An 18,147-nucleotide genomic window follows, 5' to 3' on the forward strand; every position below is an offset into this window, starting at 1 on the left:
TCTTCCCCTCATCCTCTCTCTCTCAAATAAATACATAAAATCTTTAGCAACAACCATAAAAAGTATCATGCCAACATTTCCAAGGGGTTTTATTAGCTTCATGCTTCATAAAGTCAATCTTAGTTCCTTAAAGCTGTCTGGTCATATCTGAGTCTATGCATGTCTCTCAAATAGGACATTCCAGCCAAAGCCTTGGTAAAATAACTAACGTTTCCAGTGGTGTCCCATTACAAGCAGAACACATTCTTACTGAACTTATGCACATGACTGTAATTGCCATGAAATAAAGAATACTTATGGAGACCTTTTAAATTTCAGAGGGTTCAGTTAAAGAGAAAAGTTAGTTTTCAGTTTGTTCATAGAGGAATATTTTATCTTGTTTTTTTGTGCCATAGGTATCATAAGAGGAAGTTTCCTTAGTCTGGAAGAGCAAATATTAGAGAACCAGCAATATTTTAAACAAGAGTCACAAAAACCATACTCTTCCTCAGTTTAGTTAGTTCTGGAAATTCTTACCAATTTTAGTTTGCGGATTTTAAAGATATTTAAAAACTTGTATTTTTAAAAGTCTTTTTTATGAATCTCCTTGAAGATGAAACATGTTTTGCAAGAGAATACAAACAATAATTATAAATGACAGAAAGACTAAAAAATGGACATGGTTGAAGATCTGATGAGAGGTTACAATATAGATGTCAGGGAAGTCTGGTTATTTCTTTGACACTTAACACTTCAAAATCAGAATATTAAATGATGGCCTTACACCAGAACATATTAAAATATTAGGAATTGCATAGCATCTCTAGGATAGTTGTAGCATTTATCCAAGCAATACTACCTAAGGCTTGTGACTAGTTTAACAGTGCTTCCAGGGTTCACATACCAAATAAAAAGGCCTTATGGGTGAAGAGACTTCGTTTACAATTTAGATCTTGGGAAGTTTGTTTAAAACCTACAAGTTAGGGGCGCCTGAGTGGCTCAGTGGTTTAAAGCCTCTGCCTTCGGCTCAGGTCATGATCCCAGGGTCCTGGGATCGAGCCCCACATCGCGCTCTCTGCTCAGCGGGGAGCCTGCTTCCTCCTCTCTCTCTGCCTGCCTCTCTGCCTACTTGTGATCTCTGAGTGTCAAATAAATAAATAAAATCTTTAAAAAAAAAAAAAAACCTCCAAGTTATAACACATGGCTGAATAGGATTACGGATCATTACAAAACTTTTTCATTTCACCAAGGTTACGATAAGAGATTCCAAAGGCAAATATGTAGGGTTATGTAGTTATTAGCAAAACTTAGCTCATTTAATATTGAGAAGTTTTAACCAAGTGATCAGAGACAAAACCTAGAAACTGGTTTTCTAGGCAGACAAAAGAGAAAAAACTTTGTTTACTTTTTCTTGTCAAGCACAGACCAACAATTCAAGAAAATTTTGTCTTTTTAACAGAGAGAAAAGTAGAATTTCAATCTTATACCACTGTACTTTTAAATGAATTGGGTTTTTTATTTCTTTATTTTTAAAGGATTTTATTTATTTATTTGACAAAGAGATAGAGAGCACAAGTAGGTAGCCAGCAGGCAGAAGGAGAGAGAGAAGCAGGCTTCCTGCTGAGCAGGGAGCCCCGGTGTGGGACTCAATCCCAGGACCCTGGAATTGTGACCTGAGCTGAAGGCAGATGCTTAAAGACTAAGCCACCCACATGCCCTTCAGTTACTTTAAATACCAAATTATGTTCCACCTGGGTCCAATTAAAAGTCAATCAATTTGTTCCCCACTGTCATTTTTTACTGGGGACACTGGTGAGGAAATCTGAAGTGGATGCTGTTAAGTCCGAAGGGGTGCTCTTCGCTTCCCTGCAGAGAGGGAAGGAGGAGCCAGTGGTGCCAGGGGCACCCAGATGGAGTAAGAACCAGTTAGGCAGGCTGCGACCAAGGTGGTGCAGAATTAGGTGGGGAGGGGAAGGCAGATAAAAGAGAGTACAGAGAAAGAGGTCTCCCGTTCCTAAAGTCTGTCAGCTTGGACAGATGAGCAGACACAGGTTTTCTATCCTTAAATCTTGCCATCCGAATTGTTTCCAGTAGGTTAAAAGTCATCCCAAGAGAGAGTTCCTGGGAACTGAAAAGAGAAGGGCCATTACCAAGAAAATCCCCCTGCCAACTCATGGGTAGTCCCCCATTCGCAGGGGAGGTCAGAGGTTCTGAGTGTCAAAGCATCGGGAAGCATCCCTCAAACAAAATCGCTAAGATCACCACCAGCTGTAAAGGTTCTGTAGGAGGGAGGCCTGCCCCCGCACACCCCACTTCCCCATCACATTTTAGACTACAATGGGCGCTGGCATATGGAACATGAGTTTGACTTACTGTGAAGGTCCCACCCTGAAGTGAAGGCCACAAAGAACTCACCATTTTTAATCCATGGAAAACACTAAGAAGAATTTTAGAAGAGGAAATTTCCCAATGTTGTAACTTAAGTAGTTAGCGGAGGACATTGCCAGAGAACAGTAAAGATAGAAATCCATCATGATCCAGGCGACATCCCAACACATTAAGTCTTTATAGCCAGCTTTGCTAGGAAATGGACCCCCACTGGGTTATAATTCAGTCGGGTACAGGTTTCGGCTGTGAGGGTCTTGTAGCCAGAAGTGGCTAGACCACAGATGTGGAGGAGATCACAACAGACAATGAAGAGGAAAACTCACACAGCAGTCTTAAGATTGGCAGCCATCCTGGTGACTGAGGTGGCCATCCCATGCCCAAGACAGACAACTTTGTATAAGGGCAGGAATAAAGAGAGGGCATCAAGTTTCTGGGTCTTACTACCATTCAGGCCAGGTTACTACCAGCCAGAAGGCAGGCAGGCTTCTCCCCATAGAGTAGCCACAGCTAAATGATTGCAGCCTGAGCAATCAACACGAAAGTTTTGCAGTAAGACCATACTCCACAAAAAACCCCTGGAATGAGAGTCAAGGGAGAGGAAAGTACCCACCAAGTTGGCACCGTGGCTCAGAGTCCAGATGAAAAGACTCCAAGCCCCATGTTCCAGCACCAAATGACGAGTTTTTGGAGTAGTGTTGTTGGGGTCCGGAGATGATGGCCAAGAAAGAATTCTTGAAAAGATGATTTTATTAAAGCACAGGGACAAGACCCGTGGGCATACAGAGCTACTGCACCGGGGAATTGGGAGGAGCAACTGATTATATACTTTGGGGTTGGAGGAAGTAAATATAAGGGAAGTTCCAAAAGGATGTTCATGTTAAATACCTGAGACTTTGCTATTTGTCAAGCCAAGGTTATTCTTCTGTCTAGAAAGGCATTCACATTACGACAGTTAGGAGCGTCCTGGAACAATGTTATACTCTGCCTGCCTAAAGTATTTGTCAATGGGTTGCAGGTTATAAGGACATTTAATTTTGTCTACATTTCTTTCTGCCTGTTTCCTACACAAGCACCATCCCTAAGCAAGGGCAGATTACTGAGTTCTCTGTGATTGCCAAGAAGTAACCAGTTTGGGAAGACCAGAAAGGAGTGAAAAAATACATGATCAACTCAGGTTACCTGAATGTTGTGAAATCACAATTCTTAGGAGAACACATACAAAAAAATCAATGCGTAAAGTGAACAAATGAGTAAAAAAGAAGAAATAACTTTTTTAAATATTGATGATTCAGTTCTCAAGTGTTAATTCTTAAGATCAGCAGGTTTAGTTCAGGCCTGAGTGCTGATAACCTTTGCAGTTTTTTCACTCTTAAATATTTAAGAGTTCCTAAAAGTTCACCTCCAGAAAGGGCTGGGGTCAAGGGAAGAAGGATCCTTCTATCCCAGAGACCGAAGTTGCGCAGTATTCCGCAAGCTCTGGGTTAACACCCTGGAAAGTCTCTCACGCTCCACCTCGCCTGGAACCACGCCCAGATCCAAAGAGTAGCACCCGCCTCCTGCGCCTAGACTCTGAGCCCAGCAGAAGGGGAGCCACTGTCAAGTGCGGCCAACCAATGGCCAGGGAATGGGGGCGGGACCTGGGGGGTTCCGACCAATAGGAATGCGGCGGGGCAGGAGGGCGAGCCTGATCCAAGGTGGCGGGGTTCGTAGCCCCAGCCCCGGCCGGGCTATGTGGAACCCTCCGGGTGCTGCGGCATGCGCCGCGGCGCTCGGAGGCGCCCTCTTCCTGCTGCTCTTCGCGCTGGGGATCCGCCAGCTGCTGAAGCAGAGGCGGCCGACTGGCTTTCCCCCCGGGCCGTCGGGGCTGCCATTTATCGGCAACATCTACTCACTGGCCGCCTCCGGCGAGCTTCCCCACGTCTACATGAGAAAGCAGAGCCAGATATACGGCGAGGTACAGCCCGACGGGCTGCGGGTTGGGAGGGCCCGGGCCTTCCTCAGGGGTGAGCTTGACGGCCGCTCCTGGGCCCGACCTGTCGAGACGCCCCTTCCGCCCTTCAGTGTACTAGCGACTTGGACAGAAACGGGCTTCCGGGGTCGGGGTGGGTAGGAGTCCCACTGGAGGCCGCGCCCCGCCAGGGGAACCCCGCCCAGCCAGGACCCCCACCCTTCCGACGCCTAGCGGGATCAGACTGGTAGCCTGTGGCAGTGCTCGCGCGCCTGCGCCGTGGGTCCCCGGTCCCGCGGGCGCCAAGGTTGTGCTCCGCGCCTGCGCAGTGGGGCCCCGGGCTGTTCGGCGTGTATTTTGTTTGCTTGTGGGTTTTTTTTTTTTTTCCCCCTTTGGTCGGCTGGTGGGTGCTAGACATGCGTGCGGTTCTACCCGTGGTTTCTCGTGAAAATGAGACATCCAAGTTCTAGGTCCAGATTAATGTTGTTCTAAGGATGGCTGGTCTAGGCGTCTACTGTGGGTATTAGAAAGCGCAGGTGAAGGCCCCAGGCCAAGATAGGCTCTGGAAAATAAGTATGAAAGAGCGAGTGAATTAATGAGTAAAAATCGGTGCGGAGTCCTACAGCGCAGTGAGCAGTGTGGGCCTGACTGGGCAGGAGCATCCTCAGAGCAAACACTGGGACTGCGCCGCTGGGGGCCAGCCTCCCTTCCAAGGTGCCCTGACCTAAACTCACAACAGTCCCGCCGAGCTACCTCCGGCCTTTGCAGAGAAGCAAAGTGCAGCACAGAAATGCTGAGGGACTTGCACACAGCCGCGCTGCTGCTCCCTGCAGAGCAGAAGGCCAGAACTCCAGCGTGTGATGGGAAGCGTGTCTTGACCTCAGAAGGAGACAGAAGTTTCCAGGGCATTGGCGCTGGCCGAGCTCACCCGTTCTGTATTGAATCCATTCGTGCCTTCACGCCTGTGCAGCAACAAGCCAGGCTGTGCCAGGTGCGGAGGATGCGGTGAGGAAGGCAGACACTGCCTGATGTTAGGGAGCAAGAGCCCCGGAAGAGAGCGCGACTCTAAATATCGACCACAAATTGTGAGTGCTCTGAAGGAATAGTATAGTGTTGCTGTTAGCCAATTGTGGGATTTCAGGTTGGGGCTTAAGTCTTTATTTAAACCAGTGTTTAGGGGCGCCTGGGTGGCTCAGTGGGTTAAAGCCTCTGCCTTTCGGCTCAGGTCATGATCCCAGGAGCCTGCTTCCTCCCCTCTCTCTCTCTCTCTGCCTGCCTCTCTGCCTACCTGTGATCTCTATCTGTCAAATAAATAAATAAAATCTTTAAAAAAATAAAAATAAAAAATAAACCAGTGTTTACAGGAATTATCCTAGGTTTCTGCACCTCTCTAATGGTTGACATTGTAAAAGGGAAAGTAGTCTTAGGTAAAGCAGATGTATATAATTCTTACATTTTATTGTCAACCTTCCAGTGCTCTAGGAATGAATGGATTTCTTTGATTGCCATTGAATGTATATGATCTCTGGCATGTTGGTACCATAATATTCTCATAATATCCTAGAGAGGATTCTAAGGTGTGGAAGCATGAGACTAGAAGTTGAGTCCTCTTGTCAGGTAAAACTCAACTTTTCTCTGAATTTTAATTTTTCCTCATGAGTAATGATAATAATTAGAAGCAGTAAACTGCTACTCAAATTTTCTTGGTTATTAATTGCAAAAGAAATTATTAGACCTATAATGTAAAAAGTATCTTTAAACCAATTATGTAAAATGCTGTCTTGCAGAATAGGAAATTGATTGTTTTTCTTATATTCCCTGTGCTGTACACTTTATTCCCATGACTTATTCCATAACTGAAGGATTGTACCTCCCGCTCACCTTCATCCGTTTTGTCCACCCACCCACCCTCTCTCCTCTGGCAACCACCAGTTCTCTGTATTTATGAGTCTGTTTCTGCTTTTGTTTGTTTTGTTTTTAGATTTTACATATAAGCGAAATCATATGGTATTTGTCTTTTTCTGATGGATCTGTTTCACTTAGCATAATAGCCTCTGTGTCCATTCATGTTTTTAAGGCTGAGTAATACTCCATTGTGTATGTATACATTATATTTCATCTTCTTTTTTTTAAGTTTTTATTTATTTGTTTGACAAAGATCACAAGTAGGCAGGCAGAGGCGGGGAGGGGGAAGCAGGCTCCCTGCTGAGCAGAGAGCCCAATGCCGGGCTCAATCCCAGGACCCTGAGATTATGACCTGAGCCAAAGGCAGAAACTTTAACCCACTGAGCCACCCAGGTGCCCCTATATTCCATCTTCTTCATACATTCATGTATTGATGGACATTTACATTGGTTCCGTATATTCGCTATTATACTTATTAATGCTGTAATAAACATAGCAGCGCATATATCTTTTTGAAATAGTGTTTTCAGTTTCTTTAGACAAATACCCAATAGTGGAATTACTGAATTGTATGCTATTTTTTTAAAGATTATTTGAGAGAGAGAGAGAGAGGGTGCATGGGCCCACACAAGTTGGGGGAGGGGCAAAAGGAGAGGGGAAGCAGACTCCCTCCTGAGCACAGAGTTGTTCCTGAGGTCACTATGTAAGTCAAAACCAGGAGTCAGACACAACTAACTGAGCCACCCAAGTGCCCCTGTATACTATTTCTAATTTTAATTTTTTGAGGCACCTCCAAACCGTTTTTGCAGTGGCTGCAATTTACTTTCTCACCAACAGTGTACAAGGGAACCTTTTTCTCCACATCTTTGCCAACACTCATTGTTTCTTCTTTTTGATACCAGCCATTTTTTTTTTTTTTAAGTAGGCCCCATGCCCAGCGTGGAGCCACTTGGGGCTTGAACTCACAGCCTTGAAATCAAGACCTGAGCTGAGATCACGAGGAAGGACTGATCCACCCAGGCACCCCAGATACTAGCCATTCTGACAGGTATAAGGTGATATCTTATTGTGGCTTTGATGTACCTTTCCCTGTTGATTAGTGATGGTGAACATCTTTTCATGTGTCTTATGGTATGTGTATGTCTTCTTTGGAAAAGTGCCTATTCAGGTCCTCTGCACATTTCTAATTGGATTGTTTTTCTCGTGTTGAGTTGTATAATTTCTTTATATATTTTGGATATCAGACTCTTTTTGGATATATCATTTGCAGATACCGTCTCCTATTCAGTAGGTTGCCTTTTCAGTTTTTTGTTGCTGTTGCTGTTTTTGTTTTTTTATTGGTTTCCTTTGCTGTGTAAAAAGTTTTTCTTTTGGTGTAGTCCCAATAGTTTATTTTTGCTTTTGTTTCCCTTGCCTGAGGAAACCTATCCATAAATAAATTGCTAAGGGAAATGACCAGGAGATTACTCTCTATCTTCTCTTATAGGATTTTTATGGTTTCACGACTCACATTTAGGTCTTTAATCCATTTAGAGTTTATTTTTATATATGGTATAAGAAAGCCTTCCAGTTTCATTCTTTACATGTATTGGTCCAGTTTTCCCAGCACCATTTGTTGAAGAGACTGTCTTTCCTCCATTGCATATTCTTTTCTCCTTTGCTGTAGATTAACTGACTATATAATCGGCAGTTTATTTCTATGCTCTCTTTTCTGTTCCAATAATCTGTGTGTCTGTTTTTGTGCCAGGATCGTAGTATTTTGATTATTATATCTTTGTAGTATATCTTGACATCTGGGATTATAATACCACCAGTTTTGTTTTTCTTTTTCAAGATTGTTGTGGCTTTTCAGGGTCTTTTATGGTTCCATACCAATTTTAGGATTAATTGTTCTAGAATTTCTAGTTCTGTGAAAAATGCTCTTTGTATTTTGATAGTAATTCATAAATCTTTAGACTGTTTTGGATAGTTTGGACATTTTAAAAATATTGGTTCTTCTAATCCATGAACGTGGAATATCTTTCCATTTGTGTCATCTTCAATTTTTTTTATTAGTGTTTTATAGATTTCAGAGTACAGGTTTTTCACCCCCTTGGTTAAATTTATTCTTGGATATTTTATTATTTTTGGTGCTATCATAAATGGAATTGTTTTATTAATTTCTTTTTCTGCTACTTTGTTATTAGTTATGGCAACGCAACGGATTTCTGTATTTTTTAAAAAGATTTTATTTATTTATTTGACAGAGAGAGAGAGATCACAAGGAGGCAGAGAGGCAGGCAGAGAGAGAGAGGAGGAAGCAGGCTCCCTGCTGAGCTGAGATCCCGATGCGGGGCTCCATCCCAGGACCCTGAGATCATGACCTGAGCCGAAGGCAGAGGCTTTAACCCACTGAGCCACCCAGGTGCCCCAGATTTCTGTATATTGATTTTGTGGTCTACAACTTTACTTATTCACTTGTTACTTCTGATAGTGTTTTGGTGAAGTCTTTAGGGTTTTCGATGTATGGTATCATGTCATCTACAAATAGTTTTACTTCTTTCTTACCAATTTTGGTGCCTTTTATTATTTTTCTTATTTGATTGCTGTGGCTAGGACTACCAGTGCTATGTTGAATGAAAGTGGTGAGAGTGGACATCCTTGTCTTGTTCCTGATCTTAAAGGAAAAACTCTTAGTTTTTCACCATTATGTGTGATGTTTGCTGTGGGTTTGTCATATATGGTCTGTATTATATTGAGGTATAGTCCCTCTAAACCCACTTTGTTGAGAGGTTTCATTGTGAATGGATGTTGAATTTTTTCAAATGCTTTTTCTGCATCTATTGAAATGATCATATATTTTTCTAAGATTTTATTTATTTATTTGACAGACATAGCCAGAGAGGGAGCACAAGCAGGGGGAGTGGGAGAGGGAGAAGCAGGTTTCCCACTGAGCAGGAAGCTGCATGCGGGGCTTGATCCCAGGAACCCGGGATCATGACCTGATCACGAAAGGCAGAGGTTTAACGACTGAGCCACCCAGACACCCCTGATCGTATTATTTTTATCTTTCATTTTGTTTATGTGGTGCATCACTTGGATTGATTTTTGAGTATTGAAACAGTCTTGCATCCCCAGAATAAAAAGAAGGAGAGTGCACCAAGAAAGGCTTCGTAGAGCATGTTCCCTAAAGACTTGGTATGGTAGACAGTATGGCAGTGAAGGGAGGCATTTCAAGTGAGAAAACAGCCCAAGCAAAGGTTGAAAAGTGGGAGACAATTGTTTATCAGTTTTCATCAGTGGCTCTTTTCTCATCCCTCTCTTACTAGCCCGTCACCAATGGTGTTCTGTAATAGTATATTTAGATGTATGTCTCCATATTCAACATACAGTTATCAGTTACCAGCATCTGCTACATACTGTCCTAGGTGTGAAGATATATAGTAAACAAAACAGTAGTAAAAATCCCTGTCCTAGTGTAGCTTACGTTCTCCTGGGTGCCAAGGTGGGTGGGGAGGAGATGGACAATATAAATAGAATAGGTAAATCTATAACACATCAGAGTACAGAGTGTGAAGTCAACTAAATTAGGTGGGAGGAGATGGAGAAGGCTAAGGGGTAGAATTTTAACTGGGGGTAGAGCAGTCCTCACCACAAAGAAGACATTTGAGCAAAGCCTTAAAGGAAATGAAGGAGCAAACTCTAGAAATAACTGGGGAAAGAACATTCCAGGCCAAAAGAACACATACAAAGGCCCTGAAACAGGAGGATGTCGTGTTGAGAATCACTTATAAAGAAACAAGTTGAGAGGCTGTTGTGATAACATGGGGGAAAATGAAGGCGGCTTGGATCAGAGTGTCAGGGATGGAAGGGTAAGAAATTGCCATCTCCTGCTTATATTCTGAAAATAGGAGCAATGTGATTCGAAGCAGTGATGTGGGGTTGGGGAGAAAAAGAGAGTCAACACAGGCAGTTTGGCTCCTGAACAGCTGGAAGGATGGATGGAGTGCTCATTACCGAGACACTGAAAAATTGTGGGCAGAGCTGGTTTGCAGGGAGGGGAAGAAACTTGATGACCACAGACTGACTTCTAGAAGGGAAGGAAATGTTTCACAAACCTTTACTGAAAGTCCTTGAAAACAGCATATACTAGAATAGATGCTACTTCAAATGACAGTTTCCCCAGTTTTACCCTCAAATAGGGGACCAAATATTTGAGTGAAGGTAGATTGTATAACAACTTTCTCAAGCCATGGCTCCTCCTTGTTCTTTGTAATCCAGTGTCCATACCTGGTAGCTTCCCCCTGCAATATGACTCTCTGGGTTTGTTTTTGCTCCATATTAACACAGCTTTCAACCCACGGGGTCTTCTACCATTCTTGTGAAACCACCCGTCTGTTTTTTTCTTGCATTGGAACAACTAACTGCCTGTTCACTAATGCCATCCTTTCCTGCTGTGATACTTGTGATTTATTATAAGAAATACATACTTGGTTTTTGTTTCTTCCCTTGGAATTTCCTAAGTGTTGAAACTAATAAAGGTGTCTTTTGTTATTCGTGACAAACCCTTTTCAACCACACCAGAGTTTATGCTAATGGGGTACTTTTTGGACAGTCCCTAAAATGGGAGTTTATTGCCAGGAGAACCAATCACGATTAGAGGGTTCGAACTCTGTATTACCCCCACTACCTCTGGAAAAGGGAGAGAGGCTGGAAGATGAACCAGTCACCGATGGCCCATGATGTAGTTAATTTTGCGTAGGTAATAAACATCCATAAAAACCTCTGAATTAGAGAGTTCAGAGAGCTTCCATGTTGGTGAATGGGCAGAGGTGAGCAGAGGATAGAAAGCATGCCTGGGCAGAACCTGGACACTCCAGTCCCCTTTCCCCATACCTTCCCTATGCATATCTTCCATACGGCTGTTCCTGATTTGTGTCCTTCTATAATAAACCGTTAGTCTAGTAATGCTTTCCCTGAATTCTCTGAATCACTCTAAGATATTAATGGGACCCAAGGAGGAAGTCGTGGGAACCTCTGATTTATAGCCTGTTGGTCAGAAGCACCTGGACTTGCTAATGGCATCTGAAGTGGGGACAGGGAGCAGTCCTGAGGGACTGAACCCTTAACTTGTGGGCTCTGACACGATCCCTGGGTAGATAGTGTCAAGAACTGAGTTAAATTCTAGGATACCTAGCTGGTGTCCCAGAATTGCTGAGGTGTGGAAAACCCACACAGCTGGTGTCAGAGAGTTGAAATAGAGTGTTGAGATTATAGGAGACACAGGAGGAGGCATTTTCCCTTTATATCTGTTAAAATTACACTTCTGGGAAATGACTTTAAGATCATTCCATTACTGCTTTGGGAACTGAAAGAGTCCCACTTTTGCTCAGCTAGTAGCCATTCTGTTGGCACTGAAACTCTTAGACTGCCACTTTTGACTAATGCACTGCTTGTCACACGTAGTCCATGCTACTTCCCCAAGGTTCTGGACATTTCTACTGCTTGGTTGGCAGAGCCTTTCCCTATGCCAAAGACTCTGTTGTTCAGCAGGTGCTTCTGTTCCTATTTGGAGGTCTTCACCACAATTTTTTTCCTGTCATTACGTCTGCTGAACTTCTGTTCCCCATTAAACTTCCTATTTGGGATTTTTCCCCCAAACTAGTGTAAACCGTAGTTAAAACTCCTTTACTTATTTGCACAGAGATGAGGGTTGACTCAGTATTTTGGCCCTAAAAAGCTTTCAGCCAGACCCTGAGAGAGTCTTTGCACCCCACTGATAAAGTAGTATTGTTCGCTCATTGGACTGCTAGAGTAGACTACGGGAGGTGTTCTGTTGTAAGTGAACCTGAACTGAAGTGCATGAGAAGCTCCAGCAAGACATAGGATGGATATTCTGTCTTGCCTTCCTCTTAGCTGAGGGGCACCCGCCTGTGCCGATGTGGTAAATGCCTTTTCTCCAAGATCAGATTCCCTTTGGGGCCAGCTGTGTTAACTTCATGAAAGTCAGGGACCCAAATAAAATGAGCCTTATTATAAGACATTTATACTTCAAAGTTATCTCCCAGGTAACCCCCTCCCCTATCTAAGCCTGGAGTAATGAATAATATAGAGATGATGCTGCTTCCTCACTTATCTTGGAAATAAAAAGAGATTCCTAGATCTCACTGAATGCGTTGAGTTGGAATGAATCTTAAGAGCATCCGAAGCAGGGCGCCTGGGTGGCTCAGTGGGTTGAGCCTCTGCCTTCGGCTCGGGTTGTGGTCTTGGGGTCCTGGGATGGAGCCTCGCATTGGGTTCTCTGCTCAGCGGGGAGCCTGCTTCCCCCTCTCTTTCTGCCTGCCTCTCTGCCTACTTGTGATATCTCTCTCTGTCAAATAAATAAATAAATAAAATTTAAAAAAAAAAAACAAAAAAGCATCCGAAGCAAGTATCATATTTCCTGCGGCTACCCTGAAGCCCAGAAAGGTTAAGGGTTCTGCCCAGGTTCCTATATTTGTTTAATAACAAAGCTTAAACTAGAATCCAGGCTTTCTGAGCCCAGTACTCTCTTCCTTATACCATTTATAAGATTATGTTTTCAGGCACTGACCGGGTAATGAAATCATCATGGTTGCTATGCCTTGTACACAGAAGGCACTCAGAAATTGTCAGTTGAATAATACATCCTGCCATTTTCAGGGAAGTAACAAATACTGGGAAAACTGGGCTTAGCACTTGTGGATTTCCATAGTTTATTTCTCCATTTCTCTGTTTTGTCATTTAAATGTTGTTTTTCTTTTCTTCTCAAAGATCTTCAGTTTAGATCTCGGAGGTATATCAGCTGTGGTTTTAAATGGCTATGATGTAGTAAAGGAATGCCTTGTTCATCAAAGTGAGATTTTTGCAGACAGACCATGCCTTCCTTTATTCATGAAGATGACAAAAATGGGAGGTATGTTTATTTTCACCTATTTAGTTAATTTTGTGGGGACACAGACACTCAATTCATAGTATCCTCCTTTTGCCTTGAGTATTTCCACAACACCGACACCTCATCCAGGCTTCCTTAGCCTCTCCCAGGGTTACCTTGGTAGTAGCATATGCCTTTAATGGGAGAAAATCTGTCTTCTAAAATCTAGAAACAGAAACAGAAAATTTCTGATCCTGTAAGGATGATTTTCAGTTGTTTTCTTAGACCAAGATACATGCAGTGGTTTTTCTTTTGTAGATAAGACTTATTGTAATCGTTAGATAATAAAGTCACTGGGTTTAGTTCATCCAGGATGAATTACACAGGACTGTCTAGTTTCTTGTGGTGGGAGAATTACAGGTCTTTTCTGCCTGTCCCCAGATAAAAAGTAGGCAAGCTTTATCTGCTGACAATATTCTGTGGCAGGGAACAAGGTCTAGTTTTAGTTTTAGAGAAAGATAATTTGGAGAAGCATGACTAACCATCCTTTTTTACTCTGTAGCATTTTCAGGTGTTCGATACAGGAATGTAGGAATGATAAAGTTGTTTTAATACTTTTTTTTTTCCCCCAGGCTTACTCAATTCCAGATACGGCCGAGGATGGGTTGATCACAGAAAATTAGCTGTAAATAGCTTCCGCTGTTTTGGACATGGCCAAAAGTCTTTTGAATCTAAAATCTTAGAAGAAACCAAATTTTTTATTGATGTTATTGAAACATACAAAGGTAGACCTTTTGACTTTAAACAGTTAATAACAAATGCTGTTTCAAACATAACCAATCTGATCATTTTTGGAGAACGATTCACTTATGAAGACACTGATTTTCAGCACATGGTTGAGTTATTTAGTGAAAATGTGGAACTGGCTGCCAGCGCCTCAGTCTTCCTGTATAACGCCTTTCCATGGATCGGCATCTTCCCTTTTGGAAAACATCACCAGCTGTTTAGAAATGCAGCTGTGGTCTATGATTTTCTCTCCAGACTTACTGAAAAAGCTTCCATCAACAGAAAGCCTCAGTCACCTCAGCATTTTGTCGATGCTTATTTAGATGAGATGGATCAAGGTAAAAATGACCCATCATGTACTTTCTCCAAAGAAAACCTCATTTTTTCCGTGGGTGAACTCATCATTGCTGGAACTGAAACTACAACCAATGTGCTACGGTGGGCAATTCTTTTCATGGCCCTTTATCCTAACATTCAAGGTGAGGATCCTCTTGACCGCAGGGCTGTCCTACATCTAGGGCTCACACAATGTTTTAGAGCCTTTGGCTATCTATGTACAAAACATTTTATTTAGGAATTTCTGCTGTGCTGGCCAAGAAGAAAAATATTCCATAGTTATAGAGTTTTATATCTGTTCTCTCAAGTCATGTAAGAACCTCAGAGATAGGTCTTATTATGCCTGTTTATAAAGGAGGGGAGAGGCTAAGTAGCTGATTTGCCCAAGCTCAGCCCCTGGAGTGGCAGAGCAGGGGCCTGAACCCTGCTTCTTTTTTTTTTTTTTTTTTAAATTCAAGTTTTATGTTTCATTATTTCCCTTGCCAAGAGTGATGTTATTCCAGTTGTAGATTTATTTAATTTTTATTTTTATTACTTTTAGTGTGTTTTTCACAACAAAGATACTGAGAACATTGGTTTCTGGTGGCACACAACATATAGCATATTTTCAAATAGAACTAGATAGTGAAAAGTCTGAATCTGGCTGTCACCGTACCTTGTTGACTTACTATAAGTTATCCAAAGGGAAATGACTTTGGATAGAATTCTAAGAATTGCATAATAACTTGAACACTTTTTCTCTGACAGGACAAGTTCAGAAAGAGATCGATTTAATTATGGGACCCACTGGGACACCTTCTTGGGATGACAAAAGCAAAATGCCTTATACGGAGGCAGTTTTGCATGAAGTTTTAAGATTCTGTAATATCGTGCCATTAGGGATTTTCCATGCAACCTCTGAAGATACAGTTGTACGTGGTTATTCCATTCCTAAAGGCACAACAGTAATTACCAACCTTTATTCCGTCCATTTTGATGAAAAGTACTGGAGAAACCCAGAAATATTCTCTCCTGAGCGATTTCTGGACAGCAATGGATGTTTTGCCAAGAATGAGGCTTTGGTTCCTTTTTCCCTAGGTAAGAGAACTTTCACAGGGATACAACTGTAGGACAGAGGGTAATGATGATTGATGATGTATGACATCTTAATCAGAAACATTCTGCTGTAGAATTAAAGATTCCAACTCTGAAAATACAGCAGTGATTCTTGCAGGAGAGATTGGTATAATTAGAGGTCATTAACACCAGTTTCTACTCAACAGTTAGTTAATTCAGTAACTAGAAAGAAAGTGTTGAGAAGGTCTGGCTTCTTCTGAAACTTTTTTGCTTGTGGATTTTGGCTTGTAATCAAAACCTGTAGAGCTAGAAGTCACTAACAGGTAGCTTGAGAAACTGAGACGCGGGGGGAAGAAATGACATCAGAATTTGAAGTTTAACTGAAACATAGCTTTCTTGGCTCCTCGTTTATTGTACTTCGTCTCCAAAAATATTGCTTCTGCGGTGAAAAAGTACACGGACCACAAGACCCATGGAAGACGGACTGGAAAGGAAACTCTTCCTTTCGTTGGGAAAGGGTCACTTTTAGTCATTTGAATGAAATGCACTTCTGGTCTATAGAACAAAATGGCACGCCTGAGATATGATCTTTCATGGCATATCGTGGGCTGTGTTGCAGCGTGCAAGGCAAGTGTGGAGGGGGATTAATAAGTTTACAGAAGTCCATGATACAAGAGAAGGTAAAGAAATGGGCTCTGGGAGCTGAAGTGCCAGTTGTTATTCCTTTTAATAAGCATAACTGCCTCTAACTTTCTTTTAAATACCAGATTTCCTGAATGGTACCCATATAGTAGATGTAAATTTTGGTAAATACTATGGATTTTTAAAAATTATGTCTGTTCTTTCCTGTTTAGGGAAAAGGCATTGCCTTGGAGAGCAGCTGGCTCGGTTGGAGATGTTCCTGTTTTTCACAGCATTGCTCCAGCGGTTTCACGTGCATTTCCCGCACGGGCTGGTTCCCGATCTGAAGCCCAGATTAGGCATGACATTGCAACCCCAGCCCTACCTCATCTGTGCAGAAAGACGCTGAAAGTGCATGGACATCTTGTGGGAGAATGTTATCTGGTTGCCTTTTAGCCCTGAACCTTGTTTATCTAATCAGTGTGTGTGTTTGGACAAAAAGTCACAGCATCACAAAGCCAAACGAACACAGACATGTCTTTGAAAATAGTACTAAAGCAATAATAAGCATTAGCCGTGTTTTTTTCCAAGCTTTTGTGACTTCTAAGGTGGAATTATCTGTGGAGGAAAACAAAGGTGCAAATGACAGATGTTGCTTAAGTAGGCCGGGCCATGGATGCCCTGAGCACCTGGTACCCCTTTTCGTTTCTTGACTCCATCTTGCTCTTGTCCAGGGGGCTTTGCTTCCAAATGCCAATGCCAGTTCCCTTCAGATAAGATATTATCATTAATGGGTAGTGTGGTAGGAGTCCAGTTTAATAGCGGACTAAAGAAATTAGAACCTAAATAAATGAGTTTGGAGTACAGAGATATTTTAGACATAGTGGCAGATAGTAGAGGAAATATCTATGTATTTAAGGAACTGCCAGTGCTTTCAAAACTTGCTCCCTATTATGTCTGCATAAGAATTACCTTGTTCTTATTACAAATGAGGGTCCCTGTGCCCCGGGTATTCATCCTACCACCAGTTCTATAGAAGGAAATTACAGTAATGTAATTATAATAAAAAATGATACTCCAAGAGTAATTATTCTTTATAGGCACAGACATTTTTCCTAGTACCATTTTTTTTTCCTAAACCATCACAGCTCTTAAAGATGGAATCGTTTTACCTTTTAAAGGTCTCCAGCCATTTCCTTGGGTTACTGTTATTTTTCTGAAGAGAATACTGTACAAATCCAAAAAACATGCTGTAGAGCCCTGGTAAATGTGTACGTTGGGACACTTGAGGATGATGGGCTTCTAGTAGTAATGATGCCAGGAAAATAAGCGTGAACTGTGACTGTCCTGCTCAAACTGCTATGTATATTCACCCATTTATAGTTGTTGTAACGTGATTTCTTCTAATGTTATACATCAAGGATTTCTGCTTTTGTAACTTGGCTCATGAATAGTTACAGCCTTAGAGTAAATGCACTTAACAACGACTTCTATTAAGAATATGAATTTAACTTGGGGCACCTCTGCCTTTGGCTCAGGTCATGATCCCAGGGTCCTGGGATCGAGCCCCGCATCGGGCTCACTGCTCAGCGGGGAGCCTGCTTCCCCCTCTCTGTCTGTCTGCCTCTCTGCCTACTTGTGATCTCTGTCTGTCAAGTAAATAAATAAATTTTAAAAAAATATGAATTTAACTTTAATATTTTCAAGTTTCTGTGTGATGAATCAGGAGTCTTTGCATCTCTGATATATTAAGATGTTTCTGGTTGCAAGGGGGAAAAAGTCCTGGGCAAATTTACTTGAATGATAAAGGAGAAATTAGGTGGTAGTGTGGCAGTTTGAGAGTAGGTATGACCTACATGCTCCACAGTATCATCAAGGATCTCTTGTTCACATCCCTCAATTTTGCCTCCCAGGTGGTCTCAGCTTTATCTTAAGACTGACTTACGAAAGTACATGTATGTGCTTTGCCTCCTTGTTGAGACTGAGCTTGGATTGTTTCTGGGGGAGTGAGGGAGCTTTTCAGATATTCTCCCAAAACTGTTCTTTGTGTCCTATAGGTCCTAACTAAGTTATGTGCCCATCTTTTAAAACTATGTCTTTTGAATGGGATTATGGTTCACTTAGGCCTGACTACTAGAGCCATTGATGGAGTTGGCATCCTGCAAAGTACATGTGCTACATTGGGGCAGTATAGTTATCTAAACAAAAATAAGGAGAGTTATGAGGAGAAGAGGAACTCCTGACTAGCAGACTAATT

At 42.2% G+C, this 18,147-nt stretch overlaps 1 protein-coding gene across 1 annotated transcript; it reads left to right on the forward strand.

The window, feature by feature from the left end:
* Nucleotides 1–4,096: 4,096 nt before the first annotated feature.
* LOC111159482 (vitamin D 25-hydroxylase) lies at nucleotides 4,097–17,418 on the forward strand. Its single transcript, XM_022521991.1, has 5 exons — nucleotides 4,097–4,321; nucleotides 12,992–13,133; nucleotides 13,724–14,356; nucleotides 14,961–15,290; nucleotides 16,124–17,418. The coding sequence occupies exons 1-5, from the start codon at nucleotides 4,097–4,099 to the stop codon at nucleotides 16,297–16,299; spliced, it is 1,506 nt and encodes a 501-aa protein (XP_022377699.1). The 3' UTR covers nucleotides 16,300–17,418.
* The last annotated feature ends 729 nt before the right edge of the window (nucleotides 17,419–18,147 follow it).

Source organism: Enhydra lutris, unplaced genomic scaffold (genome assembly GCF_002288905.1).
Source record: "Enhydra lutris kenyoni isolate GAN:26980312 unplaced genomic scaffold, ASM228890v2 scaffoldscaffold68, whole genome shotgun sequence".
NCBI lineage: Eukaryota > Metazoa > Chordata > Mammalia > Carnivora > Mustelidae > Enhydra > Enhydra lutris.